Source organism: Zeugodacus cucurbitae, chromosome 2, assembly GCF_028554725.1.
Source record: "Zeugodacus cucurbitae isolate PBARC_wt_2022May chromosome 2, idZeuCucr1.2, whole genome shotgun sequence".
Classification (NCBI taxonomy): domain Eukaryota; kingdom Metazoa; phylum Arthropoda; class Insecta; order Diptera; family Tephritidae; genus Zeugodacus; species Zeugodacus cucurbitae.
Window position 1 is genome coordinate 10,297,114 of NC_071667.1, and position 22,753 is coordinate 10,319,866.

The 22,753-nt window shown below is 37.9% G+C and overlaps 1 protein-coding gene across 2 annotated transcripts in view; it reads left to right on the forward strand.

The window, feature by feature from the left end:
* Positions 1–22,413, forward strand: part of LOC105212331 (heparan-sulfate 6-O-sulfotransferase 2) — a 77,286-nt gene extending 54,873 nt beyond the window's left edge. The window contains exons 3-6 of one of the 2 annotated variants that reach the window (XM_011184230.3): positions 17,390–17,779; positions 19,837–20,385; positions 20,468–20,667; positions 21,114–22,413. In XM_011184230.3, coding sequence (XP_011182532.2) covers positions 17,390–17,779; positions 19,837–20,385; positions 20,468–20,667; positions 21,114–21,249 — 1,275 coding nt within the window. In that variant the 3' untranslated portion in view covers positions 21,250–22,413. The remainder of the gene's footprint in view (positions 1–17,389; positions 17,780–19,836; positions 20,386–20,467; positions 20,668–21,113) is intronic. The other variant, XM_011184231.3, reaches the window with a different exon arrangement.
* The last annotated feature ends 340 nt before the right edge of the window (positions 22,414–22,753 follow it).

Here is a 22,753-nt window from a genome sequence, read left to right on the forward strand (position 1 = left end):
TACCAGACATTCATTTGTTGATATTAAACTACGTTGACATATTAGAATGTTTACACCGTTTCCAGTCATTAATGACTTATGCCCTTCGACCCTTGTACGCTAACTTAGATGAACATACAATGTATTAAATTTCAAAATGCAGTTTGCGATTATTTTGCAATTACTCGAGTAATAGTCGAGTAATTAGAAAAGGTGTTTCGATGCAATTAAATCGTAAATTGAATGAAAATAATCGATTAATTTAATCAAATGATTAATCGTTGCCATCCCTAGCTGTGTGCCATTTGGCTTAATTAAATAATTTATTTTGCTATTGTTGGGAATTAGAGCACCATACACAAGCCATTACATGGTGTACTCGTCTACGCAAATGAAATTGTGAACTGCAAATGATTACCAATTGAAATGAATGCTCACAAATTGGACCCAAGTCAGTTCAAAGCAAAAAGTTGAGTGAAAATGTGCATAAATACATTTTTGAAGTATTTTTATTGTATTTTGTAACGGAATGATCATTGAAGGGAAACGCTAACGAAAATGTGTGAAAAGCAAAATTTTAGACAAAATGAAAAACATAAAATCACACACCGAGCTCCTATTCGATATCGAATAAAAACTGAAATACACAATTTATTACAAAATCCTCTAACTAAGCCTCTTATAAGTACATATTTATACAGTTATACAGGTTCACACTAACACGCTGCAGCCTATCGATTACGGGATAAGCTCAAGAAATAATTGGAAATCGTCAGGATATTGTTTTCCAATCCCTATGTTTTTTCAAATAATTTCACAAGTGCACAATTGTTTGCTTGTGGTTATTGTTGTATTTAAAGCTATAAGCTCCAGTTATTGCGTTTGAGTGCCACTTGGATTACTCTATGCAAACGGGCAGCTTATATTCCACTATATGTACTAAACTGTATTTATTTATTTTTTCTTATCACAACGTGTCAGCGCTGACCGACCACTTGCATTGCATAAGCTGATATGAACACACATAGATACATAGTTACTTACTTACGTTCCAACAACCATAAAGTATACTTATTACATTTTCTTGTGCAAGTAAAAATATAATTTGGGTAAGGAAGCACCAAGTTCATGCAATTAATTCAGCATAATATCACTCAGTTTTGAATTGTAATGGAACATTTTAAGTGTCAGAACAGACGACACTTCTTTAAGAAGACGAAGTAGAAATACGTCGAAATTTTTTCTCGTCTATCCAGTCTTCGGTAGATTGAAGTAACGAATACACGAGCTAAAATAAAATGACAGAGAAATTTAAAAACATCGTGGAATAAATTTTTACTATATGCTCTGCAGTAGTCATTTCTTTCCTTCCATTACCTCCGATATCTATCCCGAGATGCTATATTATTAAAACCGTTTTAACATAACTATTACCCTATGTGTAAAATTATATGCTTGTATATACAAATTCTTCTCGCTCAATACAGTTATCACACTTTTTTTTGCGTCGCGACTGCTATGCGCTTGCGATCCTTATAAAGAGTACATATATACTCATAGGTAGCGAGTAATAGTATTTTTTTTATTTCACTTCCGTTTGCTTTTTTTCCTACATCAGTACATATAATTTTCCGTACAACAGTCTCTCTGGCATCAACATAGTCACAATCATAGTGCGACAATTTAGTTAATTTGTAATTTGTTGAGATGCAATAGTTATATGATAAATGGAGACTTGTTATTTTATCTCACATTTATAAAAGCGTCCCCTATATTCAAGTCATTTATGGTAAGAGTTTGATAGAATATATGAGATTAGAAACTATACTCTCAAATGATTTTTTAGTCCAAAAGAAAACATACTCATTTTATTCTGAAGAATTAAAATAAAGCTAGATGTGATTCAGACATTAAGAGGAACTGCATTAATCGAATTGAAAAATGGGCGTATCTTTGTTTGCCTTCCTAACACCTTTCATGAGTGATGAGATTAGCCGAAACTTAACGTAAATATTTTGCGGTGCCTACAATCAGTGGTGAATAAATTATGCTGATTAAATGATGGAGTCATATGTAGAAGTTCACGTAAGTGAGGAAAGTTTCTGACTGTCATTCACTTGGGAGTGGCCAGGAACGATTCTTTTACATGTGGCTCAAGCAGCTCACGACTTCCGGTCTTAGACCAAGTATCCTCTGGGTAGCCAACAGACATCCGTTTGGAGGCGAGCTAAAGTGAGAAGGCGAAACCCGCCTATGCGGTTGTGCGTAGGGTTTGGGACCCACCACATAAAAACACCCCCAATGAAAAAGAAAAAACAGCCTCGGATGAGAGACCCCAATTTTGATGACGACCACTGCAAACGTTTAAAGGACTACGAAATAAGGGCATGCACCTGGAATGTCCGGACCCTTAATTGGGAAGGTGCCTCTGCCCAGCTGGTTGATGTCCTCGTAAGAGTAAAGGCTGACATCACCGCAATCCAAGAAATGCGATGGACGGGACAAGGACGGAAGAAGGTGGGTCCTTGTGACATCTACTACAGCGGCCATATAAAGGAGCGCAAATTCGGTGTGGGATTCGTGGTGGGAGAGACTCCGTCGTCGAGTCCTAGCATTCACTCCGGTGGATGAACGTCTAGCCACAATCCGCTTCAAAGCGAGGTTCTTCAACATATCGCTGATTTGCGCCCACGCCCCGACGGAAGAGAAGGACGAACTGATCAAAGATACCTTCTATGAGAGCCTAGAACGTACCTATGAGCGCTGCCCCCGCCACGATGTCAAAATCGTGCTTGGCGATTTCAACGCTAGGGTGGGTAAAGAAGGTGTCTTTGGCACAACAGTCGGAAAATTCAGCCTCCATGACGAAACATCACCAAACGGTCTGAGGCTGATCGACTTCGCCGGGGCCCGAAATATGGTCGTCCATAGTACTAAATTCCAGCATAAGAAAATCAATCAAGCTACTTGGCTGTCCCCGGATCGAATCACTCGCAACCAGATCGATCATGTTGTGATAGATGAACGACATGTCTCCAGTGTTTTTGATGTGCGTACGCTTCGTGGTCCCAACATCGACTCGGACCACTATCTTGTAGCAGCTAAGATACGCACCCGCCTCTGTGTAGAAAAGAGTACACGTCAACAAACACAAGGAAGGTTCGACATCGAGAAGCTGCAATCACAACCGACAGCCGAACGATTTTCTACTCGACTTGCACTCCTGCTCTATGAGAGCACTCATCAGCATCTCGGTATAAGGGAGCTGTGGGACGGCATATCAAACTCCTTACGTACAGCTGCAACCGAAACCATTGGTTTTCGGAAAAGTCAAAAAAACAGCTGGTATGATGAGGATTGTCGTCTCGCAGTGGAGAGAAAACAGACTGCCTACCTCGCAATGTTGCGATCGACCGCAACACGAGCGGGATGGGAAAGATACCGAGAGCTGAAGAGGGAAGCGAGACGCATTTGCAGACAAAAAAGAAAGAGGCCGAAATGCGTGAGTATGAAGAGCTTGACAAGCTGGCCGACAGGGGTAATGCTCGAAAATTTTACGAAAAGATCCGGCGACTAACTGAAGGTTTCAAGACCGGAGCGCACTCCTGTAGGACCCCCAGAGGTGATCTAGTTATTGATGACCAGAGTATACTGAGTTTGTGGAGGGAACACTTCTCCAGCCTGCTGAAGGGCAGTGAAAGTACAACACCAGGAGATGGCGAACCCAATTCCCCAATCGACGACGATGGAGCAGATGTTCCATTGCCCGACCGTGAAGAAATTCGAATAGCAATTACCCGCTTGAAGAACAGTAAGGCGGCGGGTGCCGATGGATTACCGGCCGAGCTATTCAAATACGGCGGCGAAGAGCTGATAAGGTGCTTGCATCAGCTTCTTTGCAGAATATGGTCGGAAGAAAGCATGCCTGACGATTGGAATCTCAGTGTACTCTGCCCAATACACAAAAAGGGAGACCCCACAATTTGCGCCAATTACCGTGGGATAAGCTTCCTCAACATCGCGTATAAGGTTCTGTCGAGCGTATTGTGTGAAAGACTAAAGCCCACCGTCAACAAACTGATTGGACCTTATCAGTGTGGCTTTAGACCTCAAAAATCAACAACGGACCAGATATTCACCATGCGCCAAATTTTGGAGAAGGCCCGTGAAAATAGGATCGACACACACCATCTCTTTGTCGACTTTAAAGCTGCTTTCGACAGCACGAAAAGGAGCTGCCTTTATGCCGCGATGTCTGAATTTGGTATCCCCGCAAAACTAATACGGCTGTGTAAGCTGACGTTGAGCAACACCAAAAGCTCCGTCAGGATCGGGAAGGACCTCTCCGAGCCGTTCGATACCAGACGAGGTTTCAGACAAGGTGACTAACTCTCGTGTGATTTCTTTAACCTGATGCTGGAGAAAATAATACGAGCTGCGGAGCTAAACAGAGAAGGTACAATCTTCTATAAGAGTGTACAGCTACTGGCGTACGCCGATGATATCGATATCATTGGAAACAACACCCGCGCCGTTAGTTCTGCTTTCTCCAGACTGGATAAGGAAGCGAAACGTATGGGTCTGGTGGTGAACGAGGACAAGACGAAATATCTCCTGTCGTCAAACAAACAGTCGGCGCATTCGCGTCTTGGCTCCCACGTCACTGTTGACAGTCATAACTTTGAAGTCGTAGATAATTTCGTCCACCTGGGAACCAGCATTAACAGCAATAACAATGTCAGCCTGGAAATCCAACGCAGAATCACTCTTGCCAACAGGTGCTACTATGGACTAAGTAGACAATTGAAAAGTAAAGTCCTCTCTCGACGAACAAAAACCAAACTCTACAAGTCTCTCATCATTCCCGTCCTACTTTACGGTGCAGAAGCGTGGACGATGTCAACATCCGATGAGACGGCACTAGGAGTTTTCGAGAGAAAGGTTTTGCGGAAGATTTATGGTCCCTTAAGAATTGGCAACGGCGAATACCGCAGACGATGGAACGATGAGCTGTATGTGTTATTCGACGACATAGACATAGTCCAGCGAATAAAAAAACAGCGGCTACGCTGGCTAGGACATGTTGTTCGAATGGATGAAGGTGCACCAGCTCTGAAAGTATTCGATGCAGTACCCGCTGGTGGAAGCGGAGGAAGAGGGAGACCTCCACTCCGATGGAAGGACCAGGTGGAGAGGGACCTGGCTTCGCTTGGAATAACCAATTGGCGCCAAACTGGCAGAAGGAGAGATGCGTGGCGCGTTGTTTTGGACTCGGCTATAACCTCGTAAGCTGTGTCTACGCCAGTCAAGAAGAAGAAGAAGAAGATTAAATGATATCTAATTTCGGCAGCGAATCGTAAAGTTCAATTTGTAATGTTATGAAGTCAGTAATGAAGTTATAAGGTGTCTAAATAACATTGCTGGTAAAGGCTTAGATCATTGAAGAGCGCCGTTCCATTATTTTAATAAAATTCACAGTTATTTTTCAAGAAAGTTAGGCGCTCTGGGTGGCACCGTGTCCAAGTTTCAATACAATTCTATATTAAACGTCACCTTTTAGGTTACGCTTAATTCAACTGATTTATATATTCTATATTTATCGGCCGATTTTTCCTGAGCCATATACCATTAATGCTAATTAAAATATATTTAAATTTCTCTTGCCACAAAAATAATATATTCGCTAACAAAAATACCCACTGTTTTAATTTGTTTTTTTTTTTACCGACAATTATACGTAATTTATGTGCTCGTCTCTAATAAATAGACACAATTTACAGCCTACCAAAATTGTTGACAATTGCGCATACAGCTCGGTTTCCAACCAAAGGTAATAAAGCAACAACTTGTAAGCCACAATGGCCTCTTTAAATGCCACAAGCATTTCGTTAATTTCTTGTAAGCGTTTCACGGCGTTCTAGATATGCTCAGATCTTTCCGCTAAATTCTTCAGACGTTGCTGTGGCATTTCTGGGCATTCCTTGAAATTCATGCGCTTCAACACCCACAAAATGCGCACACCCCCCACCCGCCAAAAAGCCGTTTTGTATGCCAACTCAGTCAATTCGCTTGAATGCCCAAAGTTTGTTGTGCTCATCGAGACTTGTTGGATTTAACGGTGTGAATGAAGTGAAGACTTGGTTACTATTATATAATATATTCCATGAAATAAATATGTACTACTTGCTTTTTATTAAAATGTTTTTTTTTGTTTTAAAACACAAAAATTTAAAATTTTTTAGACAATTTCTATTTCTTTTAAGTTGCTATGTAAGTGCACTTTATTTTGTTTTGGCCCAATTGTGGTTTACCATTTTAGTTTATATTTTTTGTTCTCCATCCGAAAATACGTAACACTTGAATTTATGTCGTTCAATGACCCAGAGTAACCTGCTTCTAAACCGCTAGCCAAGCTCCTTCGTCCCACATATTGGTTTTTCGTAGAGCTCCATTGCCAAAATGTTTTGTGAAATATTTATTTGTGTTATTTTGTTATTCATACTCACATACATACATACTCATATTTATAACAAAGTAATATGCTTATGGCCTTTTGTGGTCAACATTTTCCATTTTCTATATATTTTCCTCTGGCTGCAGTCCAAGTTAGCCAAGCAACCACAAGTCTACTACACTTTGCTGCAGGATACAGGTATATATGAACAAACATTTTCAGTTAAAGTGACTTTACAGGACCCTTCAAAATAAAAAGAAACCTGATCTCCAACTCATAAAATATTGACAAACCTGACTCATGTGACTTGTTCAAATATAAATCCATAAAGTGTAAGCGATCCAAAATGCCAAAATGTAAACAAAAACCCCTGTCAAAGGACTGCACTCAAATGTAAAGAAACCTTTGACAGTGGATTGTTTACATTCGAAAGGTCACGCAAAACCATATTTGTTTACATTTTCGGAAGTCATATGAGATTAAGTTTGTCTATATATTTCAAGGTCCTGAAGCTAACATAGTTTACATTATGGTGCTTCACGAAAGTCAGGTTTGTATATATGTTATGGGTTATTCTTACGAAACCAGTTTTGACCTTGTAAGTAGGTTTGTGTATTTTAATGCCTTCAGGCTTTCAAATTGCGATAGTATACTTGTTTCCTTTGCAATTTTTCCACCAACTCTTTTCAAATAAATTACTAAAAAAATGACCAACAATTTGAAAATTATTTTGGCATAAAATATTTTTATCATTGTAGCCATAAATATTACCTATTGTTTTTGTTATTATTATTCAATACTCCTTCAAATATGAATTCATTTTCATATCTAATCAAATCGACGGCTACATTTTACACCTCCAATGGGCAATCATTGCTCACAAACAAACCCGTTTGCAGCGAGCTCACATTTCCATGAATAAAATCATTTATATTTTAAATGCGCATAACGCATAAATTCATAAAGTACGTTTATATATTCATAGAAATCACTTCATTTACATATAAATGTTATATATTCAACTAAGCTGCATTTTTTGTGTACGTTTTATTAATATGGTGCTCATAAAAATAAAATTATTTCTTTTCGACTGTGCAATATTATTGAAATATGAGTGAGAGATGAGGTTGACTGAGTGATAACCATATAATGGTTAAGAAAGAACGCGGTGGTAAAATGCCAACAATTAAGATAAATAATATCTAGATATGGAAGCACATTTTTAATAAATAATAAATACTATTTTAAGTAGACTAATTAAAACAGTTTGTTCGTAGCAATGAGTGTGAGTATATGTAATGAGTTGTATAAATCAATAAGCTCTCGAATGTCTTCCTCAAAATCATTGCATTATCAAACTAGCCTCTCATTAATACTCATGTCTCATCCAAATTTCATACAAGTTTTCAGCTTTTCTTTTCTTACTCTTCACTAAGCTGAACTATAGCCCTGCCGTTTTCGATATTTCTTGCATAAAGCTTTTCTGGTTTGTGCATATAAATCGCTTCTTTATGGCTTATTGCTTTTGCATCATTTAAAATGGTTTGATTTGCATACACAAAAAAAACGAAAAACACGCAGGTCAATAATGCCGTGCATGATAAAAAATGATAAAAAAGTAAGATTTGTATACTACAGTTCAAAGTTGAGTAGAAGTTGAGCTTTTAAGTCATACCTGTAAAGTTCCTTTTGGATTTGGTATCAAAAAGGTGGTCTTGAATAAAATAAAATACTGCATTCAGTTTTTCTTCGATGAGAATTTATTTATATGGAGTACATCAGCTGCTTTACAGCTTTTCACATTTCGAAGGTTAAAGACTGTCGTTCAACAACAAAATATAAAAATTGTCTTCAAAAGCTTGTATGATTATATCAGCCATGAATTAAAGATGCATTGTCTATTATTGTATATATTTTGTCAATGAGTTCGTCACCCGTGACAAAGTCATACATACAAATATATCCGCTCAATTTGAATAACAATAAAGCCATGCAGTCAGTGTTGTGTTATCAACCGCAGTGAAGTGGAAAATTTAGACAAAAGCTCATGAAAGCTATAAATTTTAAGACAAAAGTGTTGTAAATGCATACATATTTTCTTATGTAGCTGAATCTTTAATAATGAAAATAATCTTGTGGTTGGTTAATACAAGAGTTTGAAGAGATTTATTTTATTTCAAAAATAAATTTGAAAACTTCCAATTGATGAGGCGCGAACTTTGCTGGATACAGTTTTTTTATAGAAGAATATGAATAAAAACCGATTTCCCTAACTATTTGTCTCAGGAAAAACTAGTGATCTATTAACTATTTGCCCGCTTTGACTTATTCGGTGCTCTGTAGCTTTTGAAGCCGAATAACTTAGAAATTAATTAAATTTAACATAACGGTACTTGTATATAAGTTTTCTTTACCAACTACTTGTCGAACTTAAGTAATACTTACTACACACACGAAATTTCGCAACATTATAATTTTGATAACAAAAATTACTCGCTTTCTCGTACACTAATCTCTGTGCTCAAATTGCCATGCCCATTAAAATGTGCACCCAGAGAAGCAAACTAATTTCTTATCGTATTACGAGCTATAAATTATGCGATGAATGTGTTTGTAGCAGTAGCAGTAAACTGTGAAGTAAGGCAAAAAGCAACAAAAGCAAGTAAGAATTGTTTGAATTTAGGCAGTGATGCGTACTCATAACTCTTGCACTGAAATAATATAACTTTAGCAATTAAATTAATATTTATGTGATCGTAGTGTTCAGCCTCCAAATGTTGCCATCGGCTGGAATGTTTCGCAAAAACAAACAAAATGTGAAAATTCAAGCTATTAAACAAAAACCACTTTTAGTATTAAATTGCCAAATTTTGCCTAGTAAAAATATGCTACTATTGTATTCTTATCTACGAATTTTGACGCCATTTTGGATTGTACTGTAGAGAGAGAGTATTTTCTAACCTCTAAGTAAAGAATAATCCCTAAATGGAGATGCTTTGCTTTTTATAGCTTTTTTAGACAGCCAAATTAATTGATCAATCAAAGACCCTTATTTGCCTTTTACACTGCCGCCTACTCGATAACCGATCAGCTGTTATACATTTTTTGTTTTTGCTTTTCATAAGAAGTTGGTAAATTTCATCAGCAGAGTGATATTTTTAGCAGCGCCATGTACCGTAGGTGATAAAAAAAAAAAAAAAAAATCAGCCAATCGCAGGCAAAAACGTATATCGTTCGTCTTTGTCGCAGAGTTGTATTTCATTTTCAAGTCGATTAAAATGCAATTAAAAATTAATGTAAATTTTTATTTGGTATGGTAAATTGATCTTAATAAGCGTTTTAATCGAGCAGAGGCCGCTTAATTGATCAATTAGCTCCTTTTTACACAGGATTGAACAATTAATTTGGCTGTTTAAAAACGCTATAAGCTTCAGAATACGATTTTTTAAATTTTTGTCAGTGTTGCGATGTCAGAATATTGGTGTTTTTCCGTTATTTTAAAGGGTTTGTTGAAATAATATCCTGAAAATAAAAATTAAAACTATATTTATTTATATTTAATTTTTCGATTTGTCGTTTTACGAACATTTTTTAACTAAAAATATTAACTCTCGACATTATTTGAAATAAAGTTGATATACCTCGAAAAGATAAAATATAGTGGTCCTAGTGATATATATAAGATTTTGAATATAACCATTCTTATTTATTTTGGGAAAATTATAGAAGGTCGATAATGAGTAATTTCCTTCCCAACAAATCATAAAAATTAACTATGACTATATTTGTTAAAATTTTGGTCAAAATTATACCCCCTTTGCGGTCTTTGTCGCAGAGTTGCATTTCATTTTCAAGTCGATTAAAATGCAATTAAAAATTAATGTAAATTTTTATTTGGTATGGTAAATTGATCTTAATAAGCGTTTTAATCGAGCAGAGGCCAGTTAATTGATCAATTAGCTCCTTTTTACACAGGATTGAACAATTATTTGGCTGTCTAAAAACGCTATAGGCTTCAGAATACGATTTTTTAAATTTTTGTCAGTGTTGCGATGTCAGAATATCCTATTCACGCGGTGTTAAGGAATTATTAACATACAAATGCATGAAAATTACTTACGTTTTCTCCAATTGTATTTGTGGTGCAAATAAACCACAAAAATTCGAGACAATTTATTTCGAGTGAACACACACATACTCATATTCTCTCATAAATAAGTAGTCAAATATATATATATATATGTATATATATAATTCAAAGTACATGTCACTGAGGATTACAATTTTCCTGTGCAATAAAAACAAATGATAAGTAACGACAATGTCTTTACTTAAACTTTATATTTTATTTAGTTCACATCTTTTGTTTCGCTCAATTGTAGTATTTTGTGTCAGACAAGCCAAAGCAAACAAAAAACCGACAAGTTGAAGACATGTAGCTAGAGATCAAATTACCCCTTTCCACTTTGCTGACATTCGTGTGTCTCCTTTTGTTAGCTTTAACTAAACTTAACCATTATCTTTCTGATTACTTGCGCTTTCGCAAAGCGTTGTTGTTTTTGTGCGAGACCCACAGGGAGCTTGATGCTTGTGTGGCGAAAGACAAAGCAATCTCCAAGTGCGTACACTTTGTGCGGGTTCAATGGTGCAGACATCAACTGATACTAGATGTGTACTCGTGACATTACTTTGTGATTTGACATCTCACAATTGGTGACAAGTACAGTCGCGGTGTAAACATACATTTTTGTCATATTTTTCACTTTTTTATTTGCATAGAAATTTATAAACATTAGTTTATCAGTAGTAAAAATAAAAGTGAACATGTTTTACAATTACACTGTGCAACAATTTGTGAGAAGTTTTCATTCGGTTCAAATATATATAATATAGAATAAAGTATATATACATACATATATATAATTTAAAAGAGTTCGAAGACTAACCTGGGAAGTTGTATACTCGTAGATATATTTACTGTATTATCTCAGATTTACAATACCTTCACTTCCAAGCCAACTTTCTTCCTTAAACTTTGCCTTAGCATTTTCCTTAGAGCAATACTAAGTGATTTCCAAAAAAAAAGATAACAGCACATACGTGGTGGAGAATTGCACATCACTCAATAACTGTCAGAGTTGACAAGTGACAATCTCTTGTGCTCGCTGTTTCTCCTGTTGCTCCTTAGCCTGTGACAGGAATTGCTAAAGTGCTACAATGTTTTCAATGTTTCAGTATTGCACATATTGAAATATGTATGTATGTGATTGGCGTTGCAACCGTTTAGCCGGTTATAGCCGAATCGACGATAGTGCGCCACCTCTCTCTCTCCTTCGCAGTTCGGCGCCAGTTGGAGATCCCAAGTGTAACCAGGTCGCTCTCCACCTGGTCCCTCCAACGGAGTGGAGGCCTTCCCCTTCCTCGGCTTCCTCCGGCGGGTACTGCATCGAACACTTTCAGGGCTGGAGTGTTTTCGTCCATTCGGACAACATGACCTAGCCAGCGTAGCCGCTGTCTTTTTATTCGCTGAACTATGTCAATGTCGTCGTATAACTCGTACAGCTCATCGTTCCATCGTCTGCGGTATTCGCCGTTGCCAATGTTCTGAGGACCATAAATCTTGCGCAAAATTTTCCTCTCGAAAACTCCTAGTTTCGTCTCATCTGATGTTGACATCGTCCAAGCTTCTGCACCGTAAAGCAGGACGGGAATGATAAGCGACTTGTAGAGCTTGATTTTGGTTCGTCGAGAGAGGACTTTACTGTTCAATTGCCTACTCAGTCCAAAATAGCACCTGTTGGCAAGAGTTATTCTGCGCTGGATTTCGAGGCTGACATTGTTCGTGTTGTTGATGCTGGTTCCCAGGTATACGAAATTATCTACGACCTCGAAGTTATGACTGTCAACAGTGACGTGGGAGCCAAGACGCGAATGCGCCGACTGTTTGTTTGATGACAGGAGATATTTCGTCTTGTCCTCATTCACCTCCAGACCCATTCGCTTCGCCTCCTTATCCATGCGGGAAAAAGCAGAACAAACGGCGCGGTTGTTGCTTCCGATGATATCAATATCATCGGCGTACGCCAGGAGCTGTACACTCTTGTAGAAGATTGTACCTTCTCGGTTTAGTTCTGCAGCTCTTATAATTTTCTCCAGCATCAGGTTAAAGAAGTCGCACGATAGTGAGTCACCTTGTCTGAAACCTCGTTTGGTATCGAACGGCTCGGAGAGGTCCTTCCCAATCATGACGGAACTTTTGGTGTTGCTCAACGTCAACTTACACAGCCGTATTAGCTTTGCGGGGATACCAAATTCAGACATCGCGGCATAAAGGCAGCTCCTTTTCGTGCTGTCGAAAGCAGCTTTAAAATCGACAAAAAGGTGGTGTGTGTCGATCCTCTTTTCACGGGTCTTTTCCAAGATTTGACGCATGGTGAATATCTGGTCAGTTGTCGATTTTCCAGGTCTAAAGCCACACTGATAAGGTCCAATCAGTTTGTTGACGGTGGGCTTTAGTCTTTCACACAGTACGCTCGATAGAACCTTGTATGCGATATTTAGAAGGCTGATCCCACGGTAATTGGCGCAGATTGTGGGATCTCCCTTTTTATGGATTGGGCAGAGCACACTGAGATTCCAATCGTCAGGCATGCTTTCTTCCGACCATATTCTGCAAAGAAGCTGATGCATGCACCTTATCAGTTCTTCGCCGCCGTATTTGAATAGTTCTGCCGGTAATCTATCGGCCCCCGCTGCTTTGTTGTTCTTCAAGCGGGTAATTGCTATTCGAATTTCTTCATGGTCGGGTAATGGAACATCTGTTCCATCGTCATCGATTTGGGGATCGGGTTCGCCATCTCCTGGTGTTGTACTCTCACTGCCATTCAGCAGGTCGGAGAAGTGTTCCCTCCATAATCCCAGTATGCCCTGGACATCGGTTACCAGATTACCACCTTGGTCTCTACATGAGGATGCTCCGGTCTTGAAACCTTCGTTAAGTCGCTTCATTTTTTCATAAAATTTTCGAGCATTCCCTCTGTCTGCCAGCTTCTCAAGCTCTTCGTACTCACGCATTTCGGCCTCTTTCTTTTTTTGTCTGCAGATGCGTCTCGCTTCCCTCTTCAGCTCTCGGTATCTATCCCATCCCGCACGTGTTGTGGTCGTTTGCAACGTTGCGAGGTAGGCAGTCTGTTTTCTCTCCGCTGCGAGACGGCACTCCTCATCGTACCAGCTTGTTTTTTGTCGTTGCCGAAAACCAATTGTTTCGGCTGCAGCGGTACGCAGTGAGTTTGAGATGCCGTTCCACAGTTCCCTTATACCGAGATGCTGATGAGTGCTCTCAGAGAGCAGGAGTGCAAGTCGAGTAGATTATTTCGTGGCTGTATGTTGCGATTGCAGCTTTTCGACGTCGAACCTTCCTTGTGTTTGTAGACGGGCGTTCTTTGCTGCACAGAGGCGGGTGCGTATCTTCGCTGCGACCAGATAATGGTCCGAGTCTATATTTGGTCCTCGGAGCGTACGCACGTCTAAAACACAGGAGACATGTCTTCCGTCTATCACAACGTGATCGATTTGGTTCCGCGTGTTTCGATCAGGAGACAGCCAAGTAGCTTGATGTATTTTCTTATGCTGGAATCTGGTACTACAGACGACCATATTTCGGGCCCCAGCGAAGTCGATCAGCCTCAGGCCGTTTGGCGATGTTTCGTCATGGAGGCTGAATTTTCCGACTGTTGTGCCAAAGACAACTTCTTTACCCACCCTGGCGTTAAAATCACCAAGCACGACTTTTACATCGTGGCGGGGGCAGCGCTCATAGGTGCGTTCTAGGCGCTCATAGAAAGCATCTTTGGTCACATCGTCCTTCTCTTCCGTTGGGGCGTGGGCGCAAATCAGCGATATGTTGAAGAACCTCGCTTTGATGCGGATTGTGGCTAGACGTTCATCCACCGGGGTGAATGCCAGGACTCTGCGACGGAGTCTCTCTCCCACCACAAATCCAACACCAAATTTGCGCTCATTTATATGGCCGCTGTAGTAGATGTCACAAGGACCCACCTTCTTCCGTCCTTGTCCCGTCCATCGCACTTCTTGGATGGCGGTGATGTCAGCCTTAAGTCGTATGAGGACATCAACCAGCTGGGCAGAGGCACCTTCCCAATTAAGGGTCCGGACATTCCAGGTGCATGCCCTTATATCATTATCCTTAAAACGTTTGCAGGGGTCGTCATCAAAAGGGGGGTGTCTCATCCGAGGCTTTCGTAGATTTTTCATTGGGGGGTGTTTTTATGTGGTGGGTCCCAAACCCTACGCACAACCGCATAAGCGGGCTTCGCCTTCTCACTATAGCTCGCCTTCAAACGGATGTCTGTTGGCTACCCAGAGGATACTTGGTCTAAAACCGGAAGTCGTGAGCTGCTTGAACCATATGGAGAAGAATCGTTTCTGGCCACTCCCAAGTGAGTGACAATCAAAAACTTTCCTCACTTGCGTGAACTTCTACACATGATCCCATCCTATTGAAATATACAAACATAGAATAATGCAACACATAAACTTGCACCAAACCCACCTGGAAAGCGGGCTTAAATCGAATTGGAATACTTGTTTTAACTTTTCAGAATCGTCAGCCCCTTGACTCGATCAGAATGCCTAACTTTGAGTACGTATTTCCCAGATTGTGTAGAAGAATTATATAATACTAATTTTCGAGATTTTTCGTGGAGAACTGAAATATTTGTATAAAGGGTGATCCATTTCATTTTATTTGTCATGCATATTTTAAAGAGTATCACTTTCAAATATTGACATCTCAGATGGTCCATCCGTTGAGTCCAATTTGATGACTCAAAGGACTGAATCGAAAAGGGATTACATAACCGTCTATCCACGGACGCTGGACGTGGTATATTCAGTCGAATATTATACAATATAGAATGCTGGGTCTCAAGATGGGTGACGGTATTGCGAATAGTACGTTCAGTAGGCCGATTACCATACCATACTATATATGTGTGCAGTATTATTTTTATGTCACAAGTTATTTGAGGATTATAGCAACTTGGCACCAAAATCACTGTTAATCAGTGTAGTGGATAGTATAAGCAAGTAATAAAACATTCACAGCTCTAGCCATTTATTTGATTTTTGAATTTTTTCTGCCCCGAATTCATAATGTGATTTGGAGGTAGGCTTTCTTCTTTGTTAAATACGATAATCTACCAGTTTACGCTTCAATGACCAGCATATCGTGCTATTGTTTTTCATCTGCGTACATAAAGGGTGATTTTTTAAGAGCTTGATAACTTTTAAAAAAAAAAAACGCATAAAATTTGCAAAATCTCATCGGTTCTTTATTTGAAACGTTAGATTGGTTCATGACATTTACTTTTTGAAGATAATTTCATTTAAATGTTGACCGCGGCTGCGTCTTAGGTGGTCCATTCGGAAAGTCCAATTTTGGGCAACTTTTTCGAGCATTTCGGCCGGAATAGCCCGAATTTCTTCGGAAATGTTGTCTTCCAAAGCTGGAATAGTTGCTGGCTTATTTCTGTAGACTTTAGACTTGACGTAGCCCCACAAAAAATAGTCTAAAGGCGTTAAATCGCATGATCTTGGTGGCCAACTTACGGGTCCATTTCTTGAGATGAATTGTTCTCCGAAGTTTTCCCTCAAAATGGCCATAGAATCGCGAGCTGTGTGGCATGTAGCGCCATCTTGTTGAAACCACATGTCAACCAAGTTCAGTTCTTCCATTTTTGGCAACAAAAAGTTTGTTAGCATCGAACGATAGCGATCGCCATTCACCGTAACGTTGCGTCCAACAGCATCTTTGAAAAAATACGGTCCAATGATTCCACCAGCGTACAAACCACACCAAACAGTGCATTTTTCGGGATGCATGGGCAGTTCTTGAACGGCTTCTGGTTGCTCTTCACCCCAAATGCGGCAATTTTGCTTATTTACGTAGCCATTCAACCAGAAATGAGCCTCATCGCTGAACAAAATTTGTCGATAAACACATTTCGAACCGAACACTGATTTTGGTAATAAAATTCAATGATTTGCAAGCGTTGCTCGTTAGTAAGTCTATTCATGATGAAATGTCAAAGCATACTGAGCATCTTTTTCTTTGACACCATGTCTGAAATCCCACGTGATCTGTCAAATACTAATGCATGAAAATCCTAACCTCAAAAAAATCACCCGTTATGTATGTATTAAGTGTAAGCGTTGCCAAGGTTTCGTATTTGAGAATGCGAGATAATGATACGATTTGGTGGGAATATGAGTGTCTAACATCTTATGAATGGTGGCTTTTGCTGGCGCTACAGTATACATAAAATCAGGACTATATCAATACTTGTATACCAATACGTACCTATGGATATGCATATATACTTATCTATATATGTAGAAGCAGGCAATACTATTAAGCATGTTAATTCAAAATTCATACATTTATGCATAACCTGCTGAATTGGAGCATAAATACATACATACATACATTCCCATGACTCTGCACATTTCGGTGAGGCGGAAAATTAAGGGACTTAATTAATTTTATTGGCACTGCATTTGCATTCACATGGTATGATACACACATTTGTGCTTCAAATGTGTGGGCGGTAGAACGCGCTTTAGAGTGTGATTTCATTTGCAAGGTTGACATTCCGTGAATCCTTTCATCGACATACAGACCCACATGAATGTGCATGATTGCTATTTGAAAGGAGACCAATCACTGATTTGATTGAGTGAGTTAATTGAATTTGAGTTGCTTTTCAATTCGCTTTACACATGCATTTATTTCGGGGTAATTGTAAACTCGCGAATGCTTAATTGCCACCAGAATCATAGTAAACATGTGCAAAATTCCTTGTATTCGTTATTAATTTTTGTATTCATTGATTTCTGACGCAATTAATTTTTTTTTCTCTGTCTCCATATCAACAGGTCTGTGCGCTCTCCAAGCGCGGCATGATGCTACAACCGGATATACTGTCCTATAATGAGGCGTTAATGCCACCACCAGGTGCCGTGGGCGCTGCAGCGGCGTCGGGTATGACAAACAATGCCTACGGTGTACACCACTCACAGCATCAGTTACATCAGCCGGGCGGTGGCGGTGGGTCGGCCCTGGCGCTGGCATCCACATCGGCGATTAATGCGAAATCAATACAGCAAAATGCAATTATCACCAATGCCGGGCTCAGCTATGAGGATGTGCTCAACGATGACTTTCAATTCGACATGGACGGACATGATGTGATGGTGTTTCTGCATATACAAAAAACCGGAGGCACATCGTTTGGACGGCATTTGGTGCGTGACTTGGATCTAAAGGTAAGTGAAATGAGCAGACACAGCACAACAATAACATGCACATGTTGACATTAATTTATACAAGTGGACGTGCTTACGTGTATACTTACATACATATATAGTATATAAGGGTGGTCTTTAAATATCATGAAAAAGTTTATATAGTCTTATCGCTCTAAATGGTCGATCTTAAACAAACCTGGCCAATTTTAATTTTTTTTTTTTCAATTAGAAGTATTATCTTTTATACTAAAAAATATAAAGTGCAGCTGAGACCGAGAAAATAAAAATTATAACTTTTTTCTATCTTCTCTTTGCAACCACCCTACTAGATATAAATGTATATATTCTCAACAATCAGTGTAATGAGTTCATTTTATTTATTGGTTTAACCATATTCCTGCGAAATCGAATCAATGATTTGTGGCAATATGCCAATATCGTCGAGCTAAATGTACGTTATGCGTAAGGAATCAAATATACACAAGTGTATGTGTTGTACCCATTCATATCGCACAATTGCTGCAATCGCAATTGGGTTCTTATTGCAATTTCAGCTTATAAGCCATGCCACATGTTCGCAATTGTTTAACATTGGTTACAATTTCATATCAAATAAACGAAACGTGTTTACGCATATATGACGGAGATTGGACAAGGATGTCGCAGAACATGCGTATAATGCGAAGCTCGGCAATAGGCTATACAACAGTTAGCCTACAAAAGCATTTTGTGCAGTGTGTGAGATGTATTCGTGGAACGTAAAAATAAGTTTTTACAATATGTATACTTGCTTTTCTTAGAAATGGCTACTCTGAAATTTTTTGTTTAACATTTTTAAGAATTATCCTCTTCATATATTCGTCAATCAATATCAAATTGAGCGAATAAGCGCATTTCAGCAATTTAAACAAGTCGAATTTGGAATTGAAAATAACTGGATTCAAAAGCCTATGCAACCCTGTTTGAAGAAGTGTGCTCAATGGAAAGAAAAAAGTAATATTGTTTAAACTAAGATAAATTGAGTATGTTGGAACACTAAAACGATGATTCGGTTAACATCGTGATTACCTCATCTAACCATAGTATAGTTCTTAATGTTCTCTGAGTGCTTTGAATCTCAGAGAGCTTGTTTCAGCCTGTTTAGTTAAGATTCATCCTTTCAAGCCTAAAAGAGTTGCCAACATATTGTATACGATTTACAAATATGTATAAGGTCACAACACCGGAGATTCGTTTTTTGATAACTCAAAACTAAGCGAATATTCGACTTTATTGTTACCATGTTTCCAGATTTTGTCCAACAGAAAAATCTGAGTATTTTTTCTGTCGATACTATGGACTAAAAAGAGAATTTTTTATCAGAAATTTACTGTGAAAGGATGTTCAATAATATTTGGACACCTGAATAGAAGCGGTAATGAAAGAATCCTTCTACATTTAGACAAAGATGGTATAATTAAAAGTTTTATGTTCTCTTCATGATATAAAAATATTGTCCTTTTACGGATTCTTATATATATCGTTTGTTCTTCTGCCATGTTCCTTCCAAGAGTACATAAAGTTTCATAAACTTTATCAGTTATTATTTAACTGTTCAGTCGGTAGACCCTCTGTTTTTTTCACTTATCTGTCATTAAATAACCTTGACTTTGACATTCCGTAATGGCTACCGCAATACCCATCTCCGAGCGTACATATGGCTGCGTATACGAATGTTATTTGAAGTTGAAACGACTTCTTCACGCTGACATGACAATCAGGCATAGGGGTCATTTGTATGCAATCCGATGTCTCGTTGTTATGAACTGTTGACAGGATGCAGTGAATTATAAATAATTTCCATAATTCACGAGCAATTCACGTACGAAGTTGACAACAATATCCGTAATAAATTCCAAAGTTTAAGTACAACAAATTGGAGATGTTTTCACTGAAATGTTTACGCATTTAAAATTTGCATATTCTAAGTATTTATGTACATATATAAAATTAACTACATACATGCTTTATTCAAATAAGTAATGTAAACAACCAACATTGCTAATTTTGCTTTCTTTTGAATCTACACTTTATAGCGACCCTGTGAGTGCCAGCGTCAGCGTAAACGTTGCTATTGCTTCCGTCCACACCGCAACGAGAATTGGCTATTCTCACGCTACTCAACGGGCTGGAAGTGTGGCCTGCACGCCGACTGGACCGAACTGACCAGCTGTGTGGACATCGAATTGGACAAGAACGAGGGTGAGACGGCCAAGCGTCGCTATTTCTATATTACGCTGCTACGTGAGCCCATCTCACGGTATATGTCCGAGTATCGGCATGTGCGGCGCGGTGCGACGTGGAAGGGTTCACGTCATTGGTGTCTGGGCCGTCAAGCTACAGCAGCGGAATTGCCACCCTGCTACAAGGGTAAAGATTGGTTGGATGTAGATTTGGATGAGTTCGCCGCGTGTGAATCGAATTTGGCGGCCAATCGACAGACCCGCATGCTGGCCGATCTGGCGTTGGTGGGCTGTTACAATAAGACTGCTATGCCGGCGCACGAACGCGACCGTGTGATGTTGGCGAGCGCCAAACGTAATTTGGCCGCAATGGCGTACTTCGGACTCACAGAGTATCAAAAGGTACCACTCAATTCCTATATTCATATGGAAATGTATTTGAATTATTCTTTAATCAAAATTTGTTTTCTTATTGTTTTTACAGATTTCACAGTATATATTCGAAGAGACATTCAATCTTCGTTTTGCGATACCATTCGAGCAACACAATACAACTATATCTGCGACGGCGGTTAATAATTTGCGTCCAGATCAAAAGAGACGCATCGAGGAGTTGAACAGCTTGGATGTGGAGCTGTATGCCTTTGCAAAGAATTTATTATTCCAAAGGTACGGTTCATCGAAGTAAGCCAATTGCATTATATACACCAACTGAATTCGAATAATTGCAAAGCTTTAGTTGGAAATCCTAATCTTTCAACTTTAATTGTCAGAATGGTGTGTTGTTATCGAATATATATATATATTGTTAATGAAAAAAGAACTGTTTGCAGAAACAACTCTATGTTGAAATGTTGCGAAAATTCATTTAATACTTTAAAGTCTAAACTTGAAAACTGTCATACTACCATTTCATCTAAATGAATTTAATTTAAAGATGCGAAAATCAGAATTAGTTTCAAAACCGAGAACCGTTATATGAAAAACATCACAAAAAGAGTGAAAAGCCCAATTAAATATATTATGGCACAGAATTTACAGATTTACCATCCAAAGCTATGTTAATTAAAGAAACTCAACCCATGAATTGAAATTTACTATAACATGTTGATTATCCTACCTTTTTGCAGATTTGAGCGACTAAAAGCAAAAGACAACGATTTTGAAAAGCGCTTTGCCAACTTGGGCAACATCTACTACAAACAGGGTGTAACCGAATTCAATTGGGACAGCAACATCGATGACACATTAAGCACCGATCATTGAGCCTCAATACTGGCATACGCTGTGGGTTGAAAGAAAAAAAAACAAAGCAAAGTTATGCAAGCTATAGATATGTCTGGCTATATTTGCTGCATAATTGCAAAATGGACTTTATTTAGATTTAAGCGTAACTTTAAACGTAAACATAGTTGTAACTCTTAGAAAAGTTTAGAAGTCTATATATTTTTGAAGCTGGTATTATTTGCTGGTTTAAAACCCGCTGATTTGTTTGTAAACAGTTTTAATATTTGTGTGTTGCTATTGTAAATATATTTCAGAGTTTTTGTTAGAAAATTTAAGTTTCGGATTGAGTGTCACAATTAGTTGCTAGTTATTATTAATATTAGAAATTAACGATTGGCATGTTTATTAATAGTCATATGGTTTTACTGTTAACTCTAAGGAAATACGCTAAGCCAAAATTAGTTTAGATCCTAATTATAAGCTTAGTATGTAACTTTAGACGAGCGAAAAGTATTTTTGTTTATTTTAATTATATGCAAAAAAATCGTAACTTTTAGAATTCCTACTTTGATTTTAGTTAATACAAAATATTTACCATTAAGTAGAGGAGTTACTAATTTAAAGTTAAAATATCAAACGCAAACTGTAATGTAAACGGTTTCCGTACATATTCACCAACCCAGAAAAAGCATTTACCATAAAGAACTTATTTGTCATGTTAAAAATAAAAATAAAAAATAAAAAATTAAAATTTTTTTTATAAAAAATAGTACACTTGGAATTGTTTTTTGTAAATACCGTGACGTTATATTTGATTTTTGGCCAAATTTTAAAATTTAGAACATTTTATTTTGTAATTAGTCAAAATATTTATATAAGACAATAACAAATTGAGATTGTTATCGTTTATTGAATTATATTTGCTTGTGAAAACGCTAACAGACAACTTTGACAAAAATAAAAATTATGACAGCATAAACAAGCCAAAACAAGAACAAATAACATAACATAGAACCATAAAATTAAATAAATAATAATTAATTACAATAGCATCTGAAGGCAATATGTCACTGGAAAATATGCAAACGAAACACACTTGCAGTTGTATGCTATTTATATACATACATACATATGAACGTAAACAAAATTAAAAAAAAAAAAAACTTAACAACTGAAATATCATTCAAATGAAAGAATATCAAACTCCAGCTAAAAATTGTACTAACGAAATAATGTGAAAATATCAAGCTATTTATTTAATGCATTTATATGAAATATCATTCACTGTACAAGTATGTATATTGTGCCATTATGTAGGGATTATTCATTTTTATACATCATCGGTATCATTGCGCATAAAAAACTATTATTATAAAGTATTTACCAAAAAGAGTGCAATTCAATTAGTTTTACGCATTAAAACGCACTAAAAAAATTGATTTATAAATTAATAACGAAAATAAAACGAATTAGTTCAACAACAATATATGTAACTGTATCTTTTCTTATGCATCGCATAGTATATAGTTGGTCCGTACTATAT